The sequence below is a fragment of the Phoenix dactylifera genome, chromosome 16, assembly GCF_051530095.1.
Source record: "Phoenix dactylifera cultivar Ajwa chromosome 16, Ajwa_hap1_PhDact_Kaust_v1.1, whole genome shotgun sequence".
In the NCBI taxonomy this organism is placed as follows: Eukaryota; Viridiplantae; Streptophyta; class Magnoliopsida; order Arecales; family Arecaceae; genus Phoenix; species Phoenix dactylifera.
The window spans coordinates 1,343,833-1,366,150 of record NC_143205.1 but is presented as its reverse complement, the minus strand read 5'-3'; the positions used below and the strand labels follow the sequence as shown (position 1 = coordinate 1,366,150).

General features: G+C 37.6%; 1 protein-coding gene across 7 annotated transcripts; it reads left to right on the top strand.

Moving 5' to 3' along the window:
* Positions 1 to 4,932: 4,932 nt before the first annotated feature.
* Positions 4,933 to 22,309, top strand: LOC103721647 (extra-large guanine nucleotide-binding protein 3-like). 7 transcript variants are annotated; one of them, XM_088712641.2, is made up of 11 exons: positions 4,933 to 5,026; positions 5,128 to 5,265; positions 5,563 to 6,567; positions 6,677 to 6,814; positions 7,362 to 7,466; positions 7,596 to 7,772; positions 10,579 to 10,756; positions 11,846 to 12,096; positions 14,038 to 14,210; positions 21,182 to 21,388; positions 21,675 to 22,309. In XM_088712641.2, the coding sequence occupies exons 3-11, from the start codon at positions 5,599 to 5,601 to the stop codon at positions 22,060 to 22,062; spliced, it is 2,586 nt and encodes an 861-aa protein (XP_088568767.1). In that variant the 5' UTR covers positions 4,933 to 5,026; positions 5,128 to 5,265; positions 5,563 to 5,598; the 3' UTR covers positions 22,063 to 22,309. The 7 variants fall into 7 exon arrangements, with proteins under 7 accessions (XP_088568767.1, XP_038970633.1, XP_088568768.1 ...); XM_088712642.2 differs by having other exon boundaries at positions 4,935 to 5,026; positions 21,182 to 21,379; XM_039114705.3 differs by having other exon boundaries at positions 4,934 to 5,026; positions 5,128 to 6,567.
* Positions 22,310 to 22,318: the final 9 nt, after the last annotated feature.

Below are 22,318 nucleotides of genomic sequence, written 5' to 3'. Positions count from 1 at the left end.
CACCTAGGTTCGACTAAGCAACCAAAGCATATGTGAAACTTCTACTTCTTATGTGGCGTATCATGCTAGATCTACTTTATCAATTTCTTCGATATATATTCCTGTTTAATTTTTTATTTTGTGATTCTCATGAATGTACTTATGCTCGAATAATTTAAAATATCCAATTCACCGGAAAAAAAACTCCCACGGCTTATGCACATCTAAGTTCTATGCAAAATAAATTTTCTTTCCTATAGTTTTAAAAAAAAAGCGACATAAATTAGAAAATAAAAGCATGCAAAATTCAAGGCATAATAGATGGTAGTGATGGCTAAACAAATTTGTGTTTTCGCTAGTCAATAGAAATAACATGTTATCATTCCTTAAACTACTGGAAGAATAGGACTATGGTCACTGCCTAGTTCATTAGTCTTCTATATTAGGCAAGAATTGATGCCATACTGGAGGGTTAAGTGTGGTAGTAAATATCATAGGTATTATTGGGTCAATCATCCATTTCTAATTGTATCAAAAATTCATCAATTTCTAAGAGTACAAATTTTCTGTGCCTTGGTACAGTGGGTCCAGACGTATATCTGCCAAGTGGTGATGCAGCATGCGAGCTTATGTATGCACCAATTGCATGCAGCCACATGCCAGACATAAGGGTCCAGTCACAGAGAATCTAGTGGCAACTTCCAATGGAGATTGGTGGACTTAAGTAATGGACACCATCCAAGTAAATAATTTTAAGGAAACCATTTCATCATATTCGATAATAATATATATATATATATATATAGAAACACTCCCTACTTAGACTGATCTGGACTCGCATCCCTTTAGTTTTAAATTTTTTTAATTAGATTCTTTAAGTTACCATACAGACAAATATGTTCCTACCATTTATCTCCATCTATGGAATAGTATCATGTGTCCATCATATAATAACTTTAACTTTTTCTTAGGATTAAAATACCCTTGATATTTGTTGTTGGAGACATCAATTCGAACTCCTCCGGCTCTAGTTGGAGGAGCTAGGATCCACTGCCTACAAGGCTTGCCTACATCACCTCTTTTGCATGCGCCACCTCTGACAAAATCAGCTACTTCCTCACATTCGATGATGAGCTAGATCATAAGTAATTTATAATGATTGGCTCGACCAAGTTAGGCCTGATCGTGAGTGAACAGAAAATTGAAAACACATATTGATGTTTCAGTGGAAATACTTAGTTTGACTATTTTCCTTCATCTTTCTAGTGGGAGAGAAGATTTAGATGGGAATCAACTCAGAAGAGAATCCGTATGTTGATCTACTCCACGACGGTCCCCTCTCTGCCCTTGCCCACGCCAGCTTCCACCTCCTCCACTTGCCCTCCCTCCTGCTCGATGGCCTTAATACCTATGGTTACTGCCCCCTCGATACCCTCTCCGTCCTACCCTCCCTATCGAATATTTCTCGACCTTCGTCATGGCTAAAGCATCATTGCTCCTTCTGTCGTTGTTTGATAGCACCACCACTTGACTGTTATGAATGAATGGGTTGGTGGAGACCACGACCCAGGTCCACCTTGCATCTCACCACTCAGATGCTCCTTGCCACCATCATGGCAAAGCACAAGGTCAAAGTGATGATCGAGGAGGTAAAATGGGTCAAGTTGGAGGGTGGCTAGGAGGTAATGGTCATCCTCAAAAAGGGTGGTTGGACCATTGCCATCGATGCTATGGTGCTAGCCCTAGTGGCGTTAGTCCAATTGCTCCCCTTGGTTTCCTTCCTCTTTAACTTCTCCGTCCAATCGCCATCAACAAATCACCTTCAAGGAAGACATGGTTAGCCTTTAGGATCATGGTGGCATGCATGATTCCTACTCATGCCCCCTTCAATTCTTCCCCTAGATTAGAAGTATGAAATAATTGTCTCCGTCGGCCACTGCTGAATCTGAATCTAGCCCTCTAACTACAAATCTTGCACCTCCCCTACCACCTCCATCAGTGATGCTGCCATCAAAGTTGACTTTAAAACTCGGGGGTGGGGACTCCCATGTAACAAATATCGCTCTACATGCAGCAAATATTGAAGAGGAGTCTTGGGTGTCCCAAACTGTCTTAGTCCCTCCAATGATGGTGATAATTCCTGTAGATTACAAAATTACCCTCTTCAGGATGAAAAGTAGAGTTGCAATGCTATTCTCTGAGATCTGCTTATTCCTTGCAAGCCAAATATAATAGGCAATGCAAGCTACTATGATACACTGAAACTTGTTGTTGTCATTATTTCTATAAATCTTTAGATAGAGAAGGAAAGCCTTAGTGGGCGACTATGCCATAAAGGCCATTGATGGAAAATTAGATAACCTCTACATTTGCATTGCCTTAGGGCACTGAAATCAACATGAGTCACCAATTCCTCCATATTAGGAAAATAATCATAATAAGGAGAAATATTCAAAGCCCTTTTAACCAATATAACTCAACATGAGATACACTCCCATACAACAACCTTCCATAGAAACAATGCAACTCTAGGATGCAACCCAAGCCTTCAGACCCACCCACGAGCTGTCCCTTAAATCGCCAAAGGTTCCTTGAAGAATTTATAAAGATCCTTAGCCTGAACTTTGGGATTGCAACTGGACCCCCACATCAACTTATCTACTATTCACCACTAGGCACTGCAATTGATAGAATTCTGTTCACCAAACAATCTCCAAACAACTGGATAATGAGAGGAGAATTCCGACATTTTTCACTTGCACAAAAGAGATTACTTACCTTCAGACCATTCAACACCTCATGGTTAACCATAACTGGCCAATGGGTAAGGGGAACAGCCAATATCCATGCATCATCCATTGCATACACAGTTGGATCATCTCCGATGACCCATTAGATGTTAGAAAATACCACCGGGGTATGCAAATATACATCTTCCTAAATAAAGGATTTGTTGCAAGTGGAAGAGGTAAAGAGAATGCTATCTAAGATCCATACTTGGTTCTCATTGAGAAACTCCACAAATTTTTTGGCTCAAGAATAAATTTTGTTTTATGCTTGGTCATCATCACATCCCGCCTTATCACCAAGGATTAAATTCCCAATCCACCATCTTGAATATGCATACACACCTTCTCCTAAGCTACAAGATGTGGTCATCTCATCTCTCTTAGTGGACTCCAAAGGAAGTTATTAATCATCTCCTCCAGCTTTAGAAGAGAAGATTTAGATAAAATAGTATTAGTCATGAGGTAAACAGGGATAAAAAATAGTACCAATTTTACCAATGTACCCCGCCCATCATGCAAAGAATCTTTAATTTCCAACCATCTAGTCTCCCTCGAACACTATTCTCCAACTCAATATAGTCAGCTCTCCTCAGCCTGCTACCTATAATTGGGACACCCAGATAATGTTTCCATATACTATCCTGTTCAGACACTCCCAGAACCTCCTTTATGATATTTTTCAACCGGGGCTTGATTTTTGGGCCGAACTGAACTACCTACTTTTGTTGGTTGACTCGTTGCCCTGATGTTGAACAATAGTTCTCAACAATCTTCCTGATTACCAAAGCATTCACCTTGGATACTTGGGCTAGAAGGAGACAATCATCGACAAAGAATAAATATGATACTGCTTGGACCCTTAGAGTTGGTTGATAAGCCACTAGCTCTTAATTCAAAGTAGCTAATCTCAGAGCTCTAGATAGGGCGTCAGCATAAATAATAAAGAGATAAGGTGAAAGAGGACACCCTTGACAAAACTTGATAGATGTCTGAAAAAAATCGGTGGGCATACTATTGATAAGAATAGCAAAAGAAGACCTCTACACGCAACCAAGAATCCACTTGATCTAGATCCCATGAAAACCAAGCTCTTCAATAGGATAAATTAGGAAGTTCCAAGTCATATAGTCATATACCCACTCCATATCCAGTTTAATGACGATGAGATTGCGTCGGCAAGGTGCTCACCGAAGGTCATGCATAAATTTCTGTGCCATTAGAGCATTGTTTAAGATACTCCACCTTTCAACAAAAGCTCCCTACTTTGGGCTAATCAAACTCAACAATACTAGCTTCAAGCCTTCAACTGATTTACCCTGATTTTTGTAATGATTTTATGAGGAGTGTTGCAAAGGCTAATAGGCCAAAAATGACCAGGCTTAAGAAATATTGCTCCTTTGGAATCAAAGTAATTAATATCTTCTTCCACTCTTTAAGCATAACCACTATGCTGAAAAATTATTGAATAGCAGCAACAATATTTTGAGGGGTAGTCAACCAATATCTCCTGAAGAATAGTGAAAAAAACCATCCAAGCCTAGGGCTTTTTCTTCCAACATAGATTTGATAGCCTCCTTTATTTCTTTTTCATTTATTTGATTGATTAATGAGCAATTTTCAGCCTTAGAAACCCGATGCTCCAATTATGGAAAAGAACATTGTGAGACTCTGTCTTTATTAGTCCATTTGGATCTAAAGAAAAGAAAAATCTACTTTTGAATGGCATCCATATCATCTATTGCATCACTACTATTGTACTTCAAAAGCCTGATGTTGTTTATCTGTCTTCTAATAATATTAGAAGAATTTGATAATTACATAATATTAGAAACTCCATTGTTTACTTTTTGAGTCCAGTCGAATATATATATATATATATATATATATATATAATATTATTAATTTAAATATTTTAAAATATAATATATATTTTATTCTGACTTAATTTTTGATTTTTGATTATATTTTTAATTATGGCCAAAGTTCGAATTTGAGCTTGAATATGGCTCGGTGTTGAGTCAAGTTGATCTTAAGTATTATTATTTTTTTGATCCAGTTAAATTCAAACTTAGGCATTAAAATTTGATTGATATTAACTCCGGCATTAAGCCCGAATGTTCTGAATTAGATTGCGCTCTAGCCTCTTACCTATTTGTCTCGGTTCGGCTCCACCGCACCCTGACTGGGACCCCTACGCAAACTGTTCTTTCGTTCATGGATTCGCTGTCTTCTTCCGCGCAGCAGGCATCTTTTACTCGGTCTCAGCCGTCATTCCTCTGATTCATTCCCTCCTTCCCTCCCCAAATTCTTTTATTCTATTTATTTACTTCTTTTCCGCTTTCCATTTCTCCTCTTCTAGGGTTTTGACTCCCCAAATCTTCATCCGGATCGAGGAAATTTCGGCGCTCGCAAAGAACTGCGGGTTTCTCCCTCCAAATCGTGCGAAAAAGTTCTCTTTGGCCTTTCTTGGTTGGAATCCTTCCGGTCCCGGTCCGAGGTATTGTTTCGCCCCCTGGTTTTTCCATTTCCAGCGCTGAATCCCTCCTGGGTGTCGAAAAGATTTGATTTTGTTTCGGATTTCGCCTTTTTCTCCCCTCGTGAAGACCTTTCTTGGCTGGCTCTGGAGCCTAATTTTGTCCAAGAAAGGCTTCAGATTTTCTGAGGCCACCAAAGTTTGGACTCTGCCGCCTCATGTAATTGAGGTTTTGCTGCCGAATTTTCTCATTTGAACCCTAAAGATAGGATCTTTGGGGGTTTTGACAGTGGTATTTGGATCTACTTTGTGGTAGAATAGTGAGTGAGAGCTTTTGGTTGGATTGAGAAGTCTCTAATGGCGGAAGCGTTGGAGAAGAATAGCTGGCAGGAGATGTTGAGAAGAATATTGCCCCCCGGGGCCCCCATACCGGAGGCGCCAGCCAATCTTGACTATTCGATCGCCATCGAGTACGACGGCCCGCCGGTGTCCTGTGAGCTCCCGAGGGCTGATCCTGTCGATCTCAGCTCTCCGGCGATCCCGACAGCCGAGCCGATCGGAGACTCCCATAGGTCGCTGAACGGCTCGGTGCTCCCCGTGGTTGATCCGATACCTTTGCCCATCTCTCGGATTGCGCACTGCACTGATTCGCACTCTCGAGGCCCCCAAGCTTCAGGGAGCTCAGAGTCCGTGGTTTCTGTCTTGCAGAACCAGGAGTTTTCCGACGATGGTTCGCAGTCGGAGTCTCCAGGCTCCACTCATAGTGTTCCAATTGGACAGTCTAAGCAGTTGGTAAACGAGGCAAAGAGAGTTTCTGTGGTCACATTCGAGAATGTTGAGAAATCAGAAAGCAAGGAGCTTTACGAGGTGGTTGCTGCTTCCACTCAGTATGTGGGGGTGTCCAGAAAGGAGAAGAGAAAAAAAGTGTGTTATAGATGTGGGAAGCGGAAGTGGGAGAGCAAGGAGTCTTGTCTGGTTTGCGATGCAAGGTATTGCAGCTATTGTGTGCTCAGAGCGATGGGATCAATGCCAGAAGGGCGCAAGTGTGTCGGCTGCATAGGCCAGCCGATTGATGAGTCGAAGCGGTCAAAATTAGGAAAGGGTTCAAGGACGTTGTCGCGGTTGCTAAGTCCCTTGGAAGTCAGGCAAATCTTGAAAGCTGAGAAGGAATGTCCTGCAAATCAGCTCCGGCCGGAGCAGCTCATTGTGAACGGATGTTCGCTTCGGCCAGATGAGATGGCAGAGTTGCTTAGTTGCCAATTACCTCCTCAGAAATTGAAGCCCGGGAGATATTGGTATGACAAGGAATCAGGCCTTTGGGGAAAGGTAAGTGCAACAACAATCTGATCTCTGGTCCTTTGTTGGAGCCTCAGAGGCCGTCCTTTTGCTGCTTAAGACTTGCTGATCCATGGCCTTCTCTTTCTTTGTTTGATAGGAGGGAGAAAAACCAGATAGAATCATCAGTTCAAACTTAAATTTCACAGGAAAGCTTCAATCCAATGCAAGCAACGGGAATACCGAAGTGTATATGAATGGCAGGGAAATTACAAAAGTTGAGTTGAGGGTGCTGAAGGTAAGTATTGAATAGTACTTTATTTCCTTTTTAAACACTATTCTTTAGTTCGTCTTCTCTACCAAAGTTCTTGTTTGTATTTGTTTCTACATTACTTGGTTTCATGTTTGCTTGCTTCTTTTGAAAGATCACAAAAGATATGGACATGTGCACTAGTAATATCTTTCTTTTTTAATAATCAGCAATCAGCACTATAAACTCACTGTGAAAAAGAAAAAGGAAAGATTTTGACGTCATTATGGAAGTTTTCTGCATATCTGAATAGAATTAAGGATGCATGCTTAAGTTTTTATTTAAGTCATAATTAATTGAATTAATGGACTCAGGCAATGAAGGATTGAAAGGTACAAAGGTGGTCACTCTCCTCGTGCAAATGTAGTATGAAAGTGAATTTCTGTTCTTTATAGCAAGATACCAGTCATGTACTTGCTTTCTTCTGTCAATACATTCTCTTATAATCATTCATATAATCGTATATGGTGTGGTAGTATCATCTTCTGTAATTTTCAGTCCACTAAATTTCAAGAAATGCATGCTATGTTTGCAGGTTGCAAATGTGCAGTGCCCACGTGATACACACTTCTGGGTCTATGATGATGGCCGTTATGAGGAGGAAGGCCAAAATAATATCAAGGGAAACATTTGGGAATCGGTATGTACTGCAACCAAAGATTATTATCTTTTACATAGACGTAATACTGAATCCAATTTATTTTCCTTATTAGTAATAGATCTTTGTAAATTTTCTCTAAGTGTCATGCACATCTTCTCTGCTAGACAGAAATTAACACGGCTAGCATGTTCCTTGTTTTCGCTGCCTGTGCCTCGTGCAAATGGAACGAGGGATGAGGCCCCTTATTTAGCCAGAACCGTTCCTAACTACTTAGAGCAGAAAAGAATTCAGAAACTTTTGCTACTTGGACCACCGGGATCTGGGACGAGCACTATATTTAAGCAGGTGAGATCATGTAATTTTGCTGCAATACTTTGATGGCTGGTAATGAGTTGGTAAATTGACTTTCTTAGAATGCTATAATTTAAAGGACTGATGTAACATAGATCTGCTAGATAAATCATGTGTCTTGTAATATGTGGTATTTTCAAACACCACTGCTGGTATACTTCCTATACGCTGCTTGGATGTGTTTGTCACGACTCATTGCTGCCATTTTTATACTTTGGGATATATTAGCCTCATTTGTAACTTAATGGCGAGCTCAGTCATTTGTGTCCTAAATGGTGCTTTAAGTTCACCAAATGGTTTTTTTATCCATTACTTCCAGAATTTTATTCATTGATCAATTCCGCTGAAATGGGACCTGTCCTTTTTCAAGCTGACAATCCTCAGGGTTCTTCTATGCAACGTGATAAAAAACCAACAAAATTCTTCCTTCTTTCACTTTGAACCTCATATAGTGTTTGAATTAGGATTAACTCTACATAGATTTAATATGCTACTATCATTAAGGCACACAGACCTTTTTTTTTTTTTTTTGCTGTTTGTCTCTTCTGCACCAAATGATCTTGTTTATTACTTCCAGCTAAATCTTTGGTGGAGTTTACTGCATATCAGCATTGCATCATTCTAGCAATTGCGGTGATCTCTAAGTGATGCAAGACATCTCTAGAACCTTTTAATTAGTAATATCTCAGTCAGGCTTTGAAGTGCTGGTATCGGATATCATACAGGTACCTGTGGTACCTGACTAGCACGGTATAGTACCATACTGACACTTAGTGCAGTAATGTATATTGGTTCAATAACATACAACATAATTTTGGCTTTTTTAGTTTTTCCAATTTCTGTTTTGGAGGATTATTTTAAGATTTATGGATGTTTAAATTATGGTTTTAGGATATTTTAATATTATTTTATGACATATTGGTCTCAAGAGACCATATGATTGCTTAATGGATTCAATTGTAATAATTAAATATAGAAAATATATGTTTTTCAAAATATATATATCAAATTGATTTGCATTAGAAAAATATATACAAACTTCTAGTTCCTTATAGAGTGTCTATAATGCTCGTAGACATTGGGGTCTTGTTCATAGCCGGGATCTTGGATATGACTTCAACTCATGCTTTGCCGCCCTGCACCCAAAATCTGCTATGGATATTTTTCATGATTTTTAGTTGAATTAATAATTATTTATATAAGTAAATACTTAAGATTAGATAATTTACATTGTAATGCAAAAAATTGAATTACTTCAGAAAAAATATGACTGCATTCTCTATGCAGAACATTAATTTTTATATTTATGATTTCTAAAATTTTTAATTAAATTTTAAATAATAAATTAATATTTAAGTATAAATATTTAAAAATTAATTTTAATTTGGATTAATGTACAACCCTACCAGAGGTGCTACATATATTTTTTTAGTCCATAGGTATGTTTTAATCACCACTTGTTTCTGAAATTTATTTGAATTTGGGCTTAGGTTTGGGTTGTCATAATCATGTTTAAATATAAATAAATTGCTATCAAAATAAGACAGCAAGAAGTATAATACCCCCAAGCATGTTACCATTGTTTAAAAAACTTTTGAATATTATTTTATTTTATATTATTTTTAACCTGCAAATATATTTTCATTCTAAAAAGTTACAGGATCAGTGAAAAATCATATTTTTTCCTGTAATATGTAGATACTTAGATCTACAACATATCATGAAATCACACAAAAATACAAAATTTTGGCATGATTTCATCTGATTTTATCATTTTTTTGCTTATTTTAGGTCTCAAAAAAAAAGAGGAGAGGAATGAGATGAATGGAGGGGATCATACCTGATTTTGGCATGATTTTATCATTTTTTTGCTTATTTTAGGTCTCAAAAAGAAAAAAGGAGAGGAATGAAGTGAATGGAGGGGATCATACCTGATTTTGGTTGGATTCAGCCTCAAAATCAGCAAAAAAACTCTCTTTCCTAAATTTTTCATCCCAAAATCACTAATTTTGAGGAAGAAAAGGAGATGGCCCCAAGATGGCCTTCTCCCACTCCTCTATTATTGGGGCGATGAGGAGATGAACACAGTTCGCTCGGTTTAGGGCAGTTCGGGCCCTTTACTGACCCGAACAGCCAAACCTACCGGATGTCATCTTGGTTTGGTTTGGTGCACCCTGAACCAAGCAATTCAGGTCAGTAAGGCTATACTTGATGTCAGTTATACCACTGACTCATAAACTTTGTGTATTGCCCATGAAAGATCTATTCTGTTTTCAGTACCAGTTCCATGGCTAGTTTGCCTAAAGCATGATGCCCATGTTGAAGGGCTATATACCAGGCTATGTCTCAAGTATTCACGCGAAGACTATATTTTTGTGGTGCATTTCAAGAGTCTTACCATTTACATGTAGTACCCCAACTTATGCATACATTGTCTTGACTACACTGAGAAATATCTACAGGGCATATGAAAAATATATAGTTCTCATGTGGTCAATAGTTTTTGAAACCTTGTTGATCAGTGCTTTTGTTTCTAGTGACTATTGAGGTTATTTACAAATGGCGTATTTATTTTTACCTCCTTTTTACATTTCTTTTGAGGTCCCTGCTTGCTCATTGTCAAATAGATGAAATAAATCAGGCATAGCTTTTTAGTATTCATATCACACTTTCTATTACTTATTGTTATTTCTGATGCATTATCTTTGAATCATTGTCACTATTTTCAGAATTTTATATACAATTTATATATATTGTCATTTATTGAAGTTGGATGCCTGATGGTTTTGTGCTTTAACAGGCCAAGTTTTTGTATGGAAATAAGTTCACTCAAGAAGAACTAGACAATATTAAACTGATGATACAAAGCAATATGTACAAATATTTGAGCATTTTGCTTGAAGGACGAGAGCGTTTTGAGGAAGAGGCTTTGTCTAAGTTGAAAGCCACAGGTTCACAAGATCAACTTCCCATGGAAGGTAAATGTAAATTCGTTCTTTTACTTTTCTTAATAATCTAAATATTGTATTTTCTTGATCATGGTGCATTTTTTCCCCATAATGATGCTTTGACAGGCTTGCTTTAGTGGATGCCTTTATAAGGTGGTGGTCTTTGTGGCACTAGAAACTGACTGTTACTGAACATATGCTACTATATACTCCTACCTGCCATGCTAAGAGATTTATGACATAATTATATTTTTTTTCTAAAATTATGTACACAAGCAATTCCCGTTGATGTATGGCTATGAGGTACACTAAAGTTATGGTGCTCAGAGTGCAAATGCATTTTTTTTTGTTTTTTAATGCTGTTTTATCATGATTGATGTCAGCAGAGCTGACTTGCTTGGCTTAACAAGATGCCTATTTTAAATGTTTGTATCACACTATATATTAACCATCTTATATCTGGATGTACTAGTGAAATGCACGTAAAGTTATTAGCATCATAATCTAGTACATATGGCTTGCCAACATTGGCAGGTGATCTTTGGAAAAAAATGATGACATTGCCTATTGCATGAGCTTGAAATCAATAACCAGTAAGTTAGGCCACTATGGTTAACAAATGACTTTCTTGGTTTAATGACAGACCTCTTGCTCAAAGTTGCCTCAGCTAGGAAGTTAATGCCCAAATGATGGCTGATGGTAGCTTACGATCTGGTCATAAAATGTTTTCTGACTTCAATGAGGTGTACGTTGATCCACAGACCTGACCTTATTTTAGTGGGATAATTTTTGTTGGTTAAGACTATCATGTTGGTGTTGTTTAACACTTATCTGTAGACATGCTACATAAAAATGAACCTAAAGCTTTCACCAACAGATAATACTTTTCTTGGATAAGATATAGAGCTAGGAAAAAGAAATTCTTTTTGTTTCTATAGTATACAGAATAACCAAACAAGCATGTTGATTTTTGTACTCCTTGTTATATATCAACATTTCTTGTTTCTTGGACTATGTCTTGCCACTTTTCACTATATTACCATTATGTGCAACAAGATAATTCTGCTTCTTGCAAAACCTATGGAATTGCATGTTATAATCATTTTTTCGGAGTATCAGGTGAAAACAATGGTGATGCAAGTGGGCCAAATCATTGTGTTTACTCCATCAATGGAAGGTTAAAGCAGTTCTCTGATTGGCTTTTAGACATCATAGCAATGGGAGATTTAGATGCTTTTTTCCCTGCTGCAACACGCGAATATGCTCCATTGGTCGATGAGATGTGGAAGGATCCTGCCATACAGGAGACATTTAAGAGAAGGAATGAGCTTCATTTTCTTCCAGAGGTTGCTGAATACTTCCTAAACCGGGTATTCCTTAATCATCTTTCCAATCTTATATTTTTTCAAGTAATTTGATGGAACATGTTCAAACCTATCTGTTGATGTGATATAAAGCAAAGTCTGAGCTGACAATTCTGTATATCTCATTCTCGAAATTAACAACAGTATTACAGGATAATATATGTTATATGGGGCTGAGTTTATCTGACAAAGTAAGCTTATACTGAGAATTGACCTTTGAATGAAGATCATTCTCTACCTCAAACAGTGACAGTCTTCTAGGAGAACTTTGGAGTAAGAGCTTGCTGTTATTCTAAAATGATCTTGACATATAGCAATATTAACACCGAGCTTGGAGATTTGATGACCTCAAAGTGATGTTTACCTTTGTAGATAGGATGACCTTATTATATTAACCCTTCCATTTCTGCATCCATTTTACTTATCTACTTCGTCATCTTTGTGAGGGGGTTCTATCTAGATTGGATGCTTCATTGAGGTGGAACAGCAAGAGAGTTTTGAACAATGCATCCTCTTTTTCACATGATTTACTATTAACAGGGGCAATTTTAGTAACCATACGATCATTGTAGCCATTTTTTTCACATATTCCATATATTATTTGGTTGCTCACTTTCTTTACTTATTGAACATTCTAACATGCCTGGCAATCAAAATAATGATATTTTAGCAACAATGATAAGTTTCAGAAAACATTTATTGAGTTTGTCCTGATCATATACTATTTGTTGCCAACTTTTCCTAATCCAATAATTTAATTCTCTCATTGGTCAGGTGAACCAAAAAAAATGTCATGATATCTAAGATGTTGATAAGAAAGTTATGCTTTAATTCAAACTTTTAGTGTCTTCCACTTTTCACCCATTCTCCTTTATTTCCAGAAACTCTCATTTAGCCATATTTTATCCATCCTCTAGAGACTTATTGACAACCAGGTAAATGCTTAAAGGACTCCAGACTTCTGGTTACCGCCATCAATCCTGTTAGTCTTAAACTAAAAGATCTTAGATGTTTATACGAGGAAGAAAGGCCTTAATCTACGAGGGAGATGGATTGCACAACCATCAATTAAGTTGAATCAAATGGTATGGTCAAGGGTTATGGGATAGGGAACAGTTCCACAGCAGTCATCTTTTACATGCGGGTGCAGAGGTACAGAGGGTTGTATCTATAAGAAGAAAAACTGACGCTCTTTTTACTAACAATGGTAGCTCGCTATGGCCATTTGCTCAATAAGAGTATCTGATTTTTAAATTGATCAGGTATTTTAGATGATAATATCTTTCCCTAATAAATAATGAAATGGTAGAAAATTATCCTTTTGTGTTTTTCCTAATGATCTGATCCATCACCTTCATTGGATGCTTAGGCATGTCGGAGAAAATGTCTTGATGTAATTTCTATAGTGGTCGTGATCAGCAAGCAGGAGGTGATCTTTTGTTTGCTTCTGTTAAGGTATCTATCAACTATAGATATGAACTAACGAGCACCTGACATGGCAACTGTAAATGCAACTGGTGAAGACAGAAAGGATGTTCCTGTAAAATAATAGTAAATGCCTCGTATGCCCGTACATGTGCATGATCCATATTTTGGTACTGCTTTCCTTTTCTTAAAAACCCATTCCATCCCATAAAAAAGGTTCCAGACTGAAGTTGTTTCTTTTTTTTTTAAAAAAAAAATAAGTTAGCTGTTTCAATGGGGAAGAATTCCAAAAAAGATGTAACGTTTTCAGGAATAGATAGGTGATGTTGATGTAAAAGGTTCAAATACTTCATGTTAATCCTTCGCTTGTGATTCTTTGAGTCCCTCTTATGCTATTGCAAACCCACAACAAAACTGATGCTGAGTAACTATTGTATCAGAGAATCCATTGTATTTTTTTCTGATTTTTCCACAAATCATTCAAAGACTCATATTTTTGAGGAAAAAACATGTTTCTTGCAGGCAATCGAGGTGTCAAGCAACGATTACGAGCCTTCAGAAAATGATATATTGTATGCAGAAGGAGTAACCCAAGGGAATGGGTTGGCCTTCATTGAATTCTCACTGGATGACCATAGCCCAATGTCAGAACCATACAACGACAATCCCGAAGCTCACTCTCAACCATTTACAAAGTAATAGTCTTCTTATCGCTGGTAACTCATGTTGTTACAATTAACAACCTTACAAAAAGAAGCAAATTCTAATTTTCATTTCATTCTTTGTTGTTCTATCAATCAACATTTCACTTATGCAATATCTAGTTGTCACCAGCAAAAGTAGCCTAAAAGTATTATACAGAAGTAATGATGTTACATAAAATCTAGAATAAGAGTTTTAAGAAAAGAAAATAAAGAAAATGTTCCTGCCAATCTAAGTAAAAGATTATCGCAATGTGAAACACAAGATCATACCTCATCAACGATACACCGTGTTAAACTTAAGGAAATCCTCTTTCTAACTATCGCTGCAATTTAGTGATTTCCTGAAGAGAAATTAGTAAAACTGTGTTAAGGGTCCATTTCTTGATCTGATGCATTCTAATCATGTAACAGCACATCACAATGACAAATTTATTCATGGGCAGATGCCCTTAAAGTTGCCAAACTATTTTAACTGAAGGTAATTAACTTTTCTTCCTATTAAGATTTCCTATTAATTTTGGAATCAGAATCTTGACAACGTGAACATGATGATTAAATTCCATCTATTCAAAACTTTAAAGAAAATGACTTGAGTATGAGTGCTTTCATTAACCTAAATATCTGCACTACAATTGTAATATTTCAAAATACCAAACTGTTCTATGTACGTAATCTACCTCAGTTGAAACGGCTATTTTTGTCTGTATCAATTTAATGGTATGACTCCAAGTTTGCATTTCTTATATTTGATGCTTTAATTTCTAAGTAATTCTTAGTTAATTTGCCTTGTCAATTAAAATATTTGCTATATTCTAGCTTGATCTGCCTAGGGGCTTAAGTCTCCAGCCTAAGTGGGATGGGAATGGTATTGTCTATATGACATGATGAACTTGTATTGTGTATCTTCATTCTATAAATTTACAGTGTATAAAATGGTATGTTTTACACTTACTAGCTCAATATGAGGTATAAATCAACCTTTTGTAGTTATTATTAAATTGTGATATGTAATAATGACAAATACATTTTTACAATCATTTCTTCTTCCTTCTATTTTCTTGGAAATTTGCAAATCTTGTGTTGTCAATTTATTGGTTAAATTTGGGCAACTTCATGGATTAGACTTATATGCAAGGTCCGTCGAACCAGTACGAGATCTGTATCGGTCGGCGGCCGATACGATTTGGTACCAAACAGGTACCGGTATGGGTAGGGCCCAATTTTTTTTGAGTTTTCAAGAATATTTAATTGGTAATCACTCTTTTTGAACTTTTTTAATGATTTTAAGTCTAATTTGATTTTTTTTATATTTTTTTGATATTTTTTTATGTTTTTTGATATTTCTATGATTTCGGTTTAACCTAAATGATGTATTTTATTGTTTTAAAATGATACAAATTATAAAATGATTAGTGAAATGTTGCATGCTACAAGGAACAACATAAAATATCCTCAAATCAAGTAGTGACGTGAAAAGTTTAAAATAGTACAATCAATTACATATATTTAAAGTACAAAATATATAGCAATATCTAAAATCAGATCGAGTGGCGATCACTCTTGTAGATATCCGGAGCATCAACATAGTCAGGTGGCACATCAATTCACCTCTCTAACCAAGCGACATTGTAGTCTTGTATGTTCATCCCATAAGAAACTCGCACTGGGTTATAAGCACTCTCGGATCTTTCTTTGAAGCTCTAACTCTAAGAGGTATTTTCTGGCTGATAATACGGTTATGGAGGGGCTCATCCGAATATGCTGACAGCAAAATTCGACCCGTGAGATGCTTCAGTCTGCATAGAATAGTAGCCACCAGAAGATGCCTTAGGCGCACTATATCCATATCCGTATCTGTATAAGTCATAAGCTGCCTGTAGCTACGGATAATAGGATGTAGTATACGACTCGAAACCTGATACGTCTATGGATCCTATTCTACGTGCGAGGTCATCTGCAGTTACATTGTGTCCTTTCGAATGACCTCGAGAAGCTCGTCTCCTATATGCAGTCGTATTCTCGCGGGCTCTACCAGATCATATACCTTGGTTCCTATCTTGTATAACATGCGTAAACTGGAACTCACCAGTGAATCGAAGACCACCCTGCGACTATCTCGTAAATAGTTGTCTCTTATCCTCCACTTTCTTCTTGGCCAGGAGATCCATGACCACTAGAATTGTCATCGCTGCTGGTTCTGATCTATGAATCTGAATCTACTGATTCATCGACATTCTCCATTGGGGCTGTACTTGCTGTTTGTTTTTTTTTGGTGTGCTGAGCAGATGCCTTTTTACTCTTCGTGCTCCTCTCTACCTAGTTATGCTGGGAGGATGTATGTCGCCCTCTTGATCGAGTCAACCGAGTAGTATAGTAGCTTTGTCTAAGCATCTTTCAATTATATCTCTAAGAGGATGTCTTGAACAATGAGTTATGTGGTGACTGGCTCCCTATGGCTGTCGCTAATTAGCTGGAAGAATACGTGGGGTATTGCGCTCAACCCATGGCCCTGCATCGACCCTAGCCTCGCTGGATAAGAAACTGGTCAGTCGTGGAGGCAATCCTCGCTCATCAAGCTCCGGCTCCTGTTGCTGGCCTACAAGCCATTCGATCATAGAATCATCCGCATCATCAATGAAAGAACTATGGATCGGATATGTATACTTGAACTCTACTTCTGAATGTTCTTCAGTTTCAACCTCAGATTGTAGTGAACATATACAAGGTTATTGAGACGCTTTTATGTCAAACGGTTCCTCTGCTTGCTGTGGATGAGGACGAAGGTAGATCAGTTGCGCTCACTGCCACTCGAGAAGACCGTCTGGAAGAGGAACCGATAGTTAGTCGCTTAAGATTTCTTGCGAACAATCTAAAATGAATCTACTATTCAGTTGCAAAAATATTTTAAAAAAAATAGATATAAGATAGTGCTATATTAGTGACAATCTAACGCCAGATAAATATTCTTCTGATGTGTAACATTTCTGGATTTATACTTTTCTTACATATGACAACTGCTAAGACTCCAAAACTATCGCTGCCTTCTCTAAATATTTTAGTCTATGACAAAGAACTGTGTTGTACTATGTTAATAATAGAAGATGCTAGTTAACTTACATATGTCACTTAAATTAACTTCTTGTAGACATAGGGCTGTGACTTTTGGATCAGGCTCCATCTTGTAAATGACATTACACAGAGCGACTAGAAGTTCGTCGTCAATATTGATTCCAGCTTTGGAACCGAGGGTTCATATAGTATGCTGCATATAAAGTTAGTTATTGTCTTGATAAAATTATAAGTACAAGAGCAATCTAATTTTTAATGTTCTTGCTTACTTGCTAGATGCAAGACCCTACCCATCTGGTAGTCCCACCGCCACTCAATGATGCTGATGTACTTCTGGGCATAGACGGGATCTGCCTCCATGAGTCTTTGCCTACTCCATCATGTGATATAGGAAGCCCATCTAGAAGTACCTCTCGCTGTCTACAGTCTGAAGCACTTCATACAATGGTCCGATAGTCCTCACTATCGCAGTGGCCCGCTGCCAGAATGTCTGCCTCGTCACCAAGTCCTCGACACTGTTTTCTTCAGTGTCAACCCTCGCATATCTACTTTTCTGCCACTTAGGATTGACAAACATCTGACGTAGGACTGCTTTCTTCTCAAGAAAGCTATCAAGTGCAATGTAGTTGGTAGTAAACCGTATGACTCCTGGTCTTAAGATCTCTTTTCCTGCATACCTCCTCATAGTGAAAGGACCCACATATAGTTATAAATATATCTGGTGATAGTTTGGGGCTATCTCCACTGTCTACGGTACCTTATGAATCTTCGCAATGTCCATCAACATTAGGTCGATATAATGTACAACACATGAGATCCAGAAAATATGTGGCTGCCACTCCATCAAAATCTTCCTTATGATCTTATATTGTGGTCCATTATCAGTGATGACCTGCACGACATTTTTTTCTTCTATCTGATCAATTACGTCCATCAGTTTAAGGATTTATGCGGCGTTGTGCACCTGATCAGAGGTATCAACCGACTTGTGGAAGAAAGTCTTCATATCACAGTATATCAGAAAGTTGATGCTCTGCTTGGTAGGACCGGTCTAACCATCACACATCACAGTCAGTCCATATGTGAGCCACTTGCTCTTGTAGGATGCAATCCATTTCTCTTGGAGGATGTACACCGGGACCGACAGCCTGTATGACAGAAATGACAGACCTGTAGTACGTATTGTCTGCCACATTCGTTGAAATTTGACTGAAGTGGAACCACGATCTAATAGCTTGCCATACATGCTTCTTATCCTTCAGCATTGAGTCAACTCTCTGCTGCTTCGAATCTCTGCTGGAGAAGACACGTGGATCTAAATCATGGATTTCTGCTTTCTGGTGGAATCTCTTTGGATGACTTCTTTTTGCTATCAAAATTTCCAGCATATATGCAATCCGGCCACCGCGTCTGCTGACGGCGTTCCTGTCTGAGGAGATCCTCCTGAACTCTAGATCTACCATGCTGCTCGCAAAACTGAAGCCCGATTCGTCGTACGAGGGCTCAAATTGAGCCCTATGCCTGGCCACCTCATTCTGCTGTCATTGATCATCAAGCTCGCCTGCATGGTAGCCTAAATCTGTGCCTTATCGTCATCTGGAGTGGACGCCTCCGCTCGGCTATCCACCTCCGTTTTCTTCTTGGAAATCCTCTCCTTCATTGCTATGAAATCAGCGAAGTGCTTCATCAGCTGCCGAACCTCCTGTGGGCATTTTCGGCACATATATACGTCGAGATAATCACCAGCTAAGTGCTGCTTCAATCTGGTTACTTTTTCTTTCTTGAACTCTGTGTTGCACCAGTTACACTTTCAATAATACCGACTCAAGAGCATTTTTCTATGATCCCAGCCAATGTCATGCTTTGGATCCTTTTTCCCCTATGGCTCTATTCCTGTATGTTTATTAGGTAAGCCAGTTTATCAATTATTTAAAAATAGCAAAATTTCATAACGACGAAATTTTTTTACCTCCGAAAATATATTTGATTTATCTAATATATAACCCTAATTTTTCATATTTATTTATTTATATATTTTTAATAATTTTTAAATTTAAATATATGCTTAAATATCGTAAATTTAGAAAATATGATTTCTACCTCAAAAATTACTTCTGAATTATGTAATACGCACTAATTTTTCATATTTTTTGGTATTATTTATATATTTTTAATTATTTTTTGAATTTAAAAATAATTTCTAAATATTAATATTTTAAAAAATTAATTTCAGCTTAGATCCATGTAGAATCCAGTAATGGATGCTACATATATTTTTCTAGGCTCTCGGCTATGCATCAAAGGCTATTTATTTCTTAATTTTTTTTCAAATTTAGGCTCAAGCCACTATGCATATGATGGCATCAAAATTTGAATGAATGAATACCAAATTTTTATGGAGAGTAACTTGCATGCCCCTAAATACATTTCTAATTTTATAGTTTTTTCAATTTTTATTTATTTTATTATTTTATTTTTATTTATATATAATTCAAAAATTACAAATTTTTACATCAATGTATAAATCGTCCATAGATCTACAACATATAAAAAAATTGAGCTCAAATCAAAAAAATAGGCATGATGTCCACTTATTTTGCAATTTTTGAGCTATTTTTTCAAGCTGCCTCCACAAAAAGAGAATGAGATAGGAGAGAGAAAGCACATCTTATTTAGTCTTGAATGTTCCTTCTGATAGCTTGAATCAATGTTGTTTTTGGAGTATTTAGGAAGGAGAAGCGGCAGAGAGAGTTGCCGCTTTCAAATGCTGTTGAAGGCCTTCCCAACAGCCACCTGATGCTTTAAAGGCATCAGGTGGCTCCACAACACGTCCACAGTGTCAACCTGGTTCGCATCGAGTTTGCACCGAACCGATCGGTTCCGGCCGCTTCAGACACTTATCGGCCTGTTTCGGTCGGTAAGGGACTGATTCCGGCCGGCTCGGGGTCGGAATCGAAATTATTAGGCGAACCAACTCACTTTCGCATTGGGTTGGCTCAGCACTGCCCGAACCTGGCGGTTTGGCCTGGTTCGGCAGACACTGCTTATATGTATTCTCCAAATAAAGGTGTTTCTTGTTCGAACTTCAATTTATATCCTGAGCAAGCTGGCATCATTTGACAAATTGTTGCTGTTGTCGTTATCTTATTACTTTTTATTTGCTTTCTTGAAAATTGATTATCAAAACATATTTTATACTACCTAACTTCATGAAGTTTCATCCACCCAATAGTATATATCTTGCTTTTTATAATGCGGCTTCTAAAACTAGTTGAAAAAAGTTAAATCTGAAAGATAATTGCTGTCTGGATTGAACAATTAGAAGGCCATATGCAGTAAATTTAGCTTCTACACTCTATGTAAGTTCCAAAATCACTTTTGCAAGCTATCATGCAAAAACTTATGATAATTTTGGATATTTGCATTTTTTCATCTGTACATAACCGTCAAACACTTCTCAACTACTTGGAGACAACTTCCTGGATGTGTGTTAATATTCCTATATAGGGCTGCTTTTGATGTTATTGCAAGCTTTTCAAAATATTCATCAAGCTTTCCAAGCTTCGTTTCCATGCAAATAAAGAAGCTAAAACGAAAGGAAAAAACACTACAATCCATATATTAGCACTCCTATTTATGACTATTAGAGAATGATCACTGTGCATTTCTAGGGAAAAGGAAAAAGAATGATTCTTATGCTTGTCTGGTCAAATGGCCTATGAAGTCTCAAAGTGTCAATGGTTTCTCATGAGAAATGGTATACAGGCAGAATCCTGGACTAGACTTAATGCATTTAAACCTCGTTAAATTCTGTTGTTTGTATAATATTAGGTCTTCCATATGGTTGTTGTTCTCTCTTGTATTTTTCAATTAATTATTATTTTTTCCTCCAGATACCAGTTGATTAGGGTGAGTGTCAGGGGGATGAATGAGGGCTGCAAGTGGGTGGAAATGTTCGAGGACGTTCGCGTTGTAATATTCTGTTTGGCTCTCAGCGATTATGACCAGTTAGGGGCCCCAGTGAGCGGCAACAGCAAGCCTCTCCAGAATAAGATGATGCAAAGCAAGGAGCTCTTCGAGGCCACAGTCAGGTGTTTTCGGTACTCTCTAAATAGTTTATATATTAGTGCTTAATTCATTTGATGATGTATCTTTTTTTGATTTATTTATTAATAAAGGATGGGTTTCTATGACAGCGGGAATTCTACCTTTGATGGTGGTAACAAAAATATACTAGTATAGGTTTTGTTTCATTACAATTAGAGAACACTGGGAGTCCTTCCATAGGTCACTAGTCGAATGTTGTATTTAGTACTTCTGCATATAATTTAGATGTTCTGAATTATAAATTTGCGAGTAAAGTTGATTCTCTGAAATTTGCACCAGGCAACCGTGCTTCAATGACACCCCATTTGTTCTCGTGCTCAACAAGTATGACCTCTTCGAGGAGAAAGTAGGCCGTGTGCCACTCTCTGCATGTCAGTGGTTCAACGACTTCTGCCCTGTGGGGACTCACCACAACCAGCAGTTATTGGCCCAGCAGGCTTACTACTATATTGCTATGAAGTTTAAGGACCTCTACTATTCCCTCACCAAGCGAAAGCTATTTGTGTGCCAAGCACAAGCTCACGACCGTCCAACAGTGGATGAAGCCTTCAAGTACACAAGGGAGGTTCTAAGGTGGGAGGATGAGAAGGATGAAAACTACTATCTTGAGGACTCATTTTACAGTACCACAGAACTGAGCTCCTCACCATTCATCAGGCAGGAATAATCCCCATTAAACTATTATATTTTGGGACTCCGGTTGCATTGATTCTCTCATGTAGGATTCCTTCTAAGTGTATATTGGAGCAGTCTTGCAGCTTGTTTGGTTCGTTTTATGTATATTTCGTTTAAAATTCAGAGGTATTTAATGCTGTGTTAAAAGATTCAGTTTTATGCTTTGTGCTGATGTACCATATGACCTTGAGCTCATGTGTACTAATCTTCATTTTCAATAAATGCAGTATTCTTGTTAAGCTTCATGT

Coding starts and splice junctions, on each gene's coding strand:
- LOC103721647 (XM_088712641.2), top strand. CDS start 5,599: ATGGCGGAAGCGTTGGAGAAGAATAGCTGGCAGGAGATGTTGAGAAGA. Junction 7,773..10,578: donor CGAGCACTATATTTAAGCAG/GTGAGATCATGT, acceptor GTGCTTTAACAG/GCCAAGTTTTTGTATGGAAA. Junction 14,211..21,181: donor CACTCTCAACCATTTACAAA/GTAATAGTCTTC, acceptor TTTTTCCTCCAG/ATACCAGTTGATTAGGGTGA.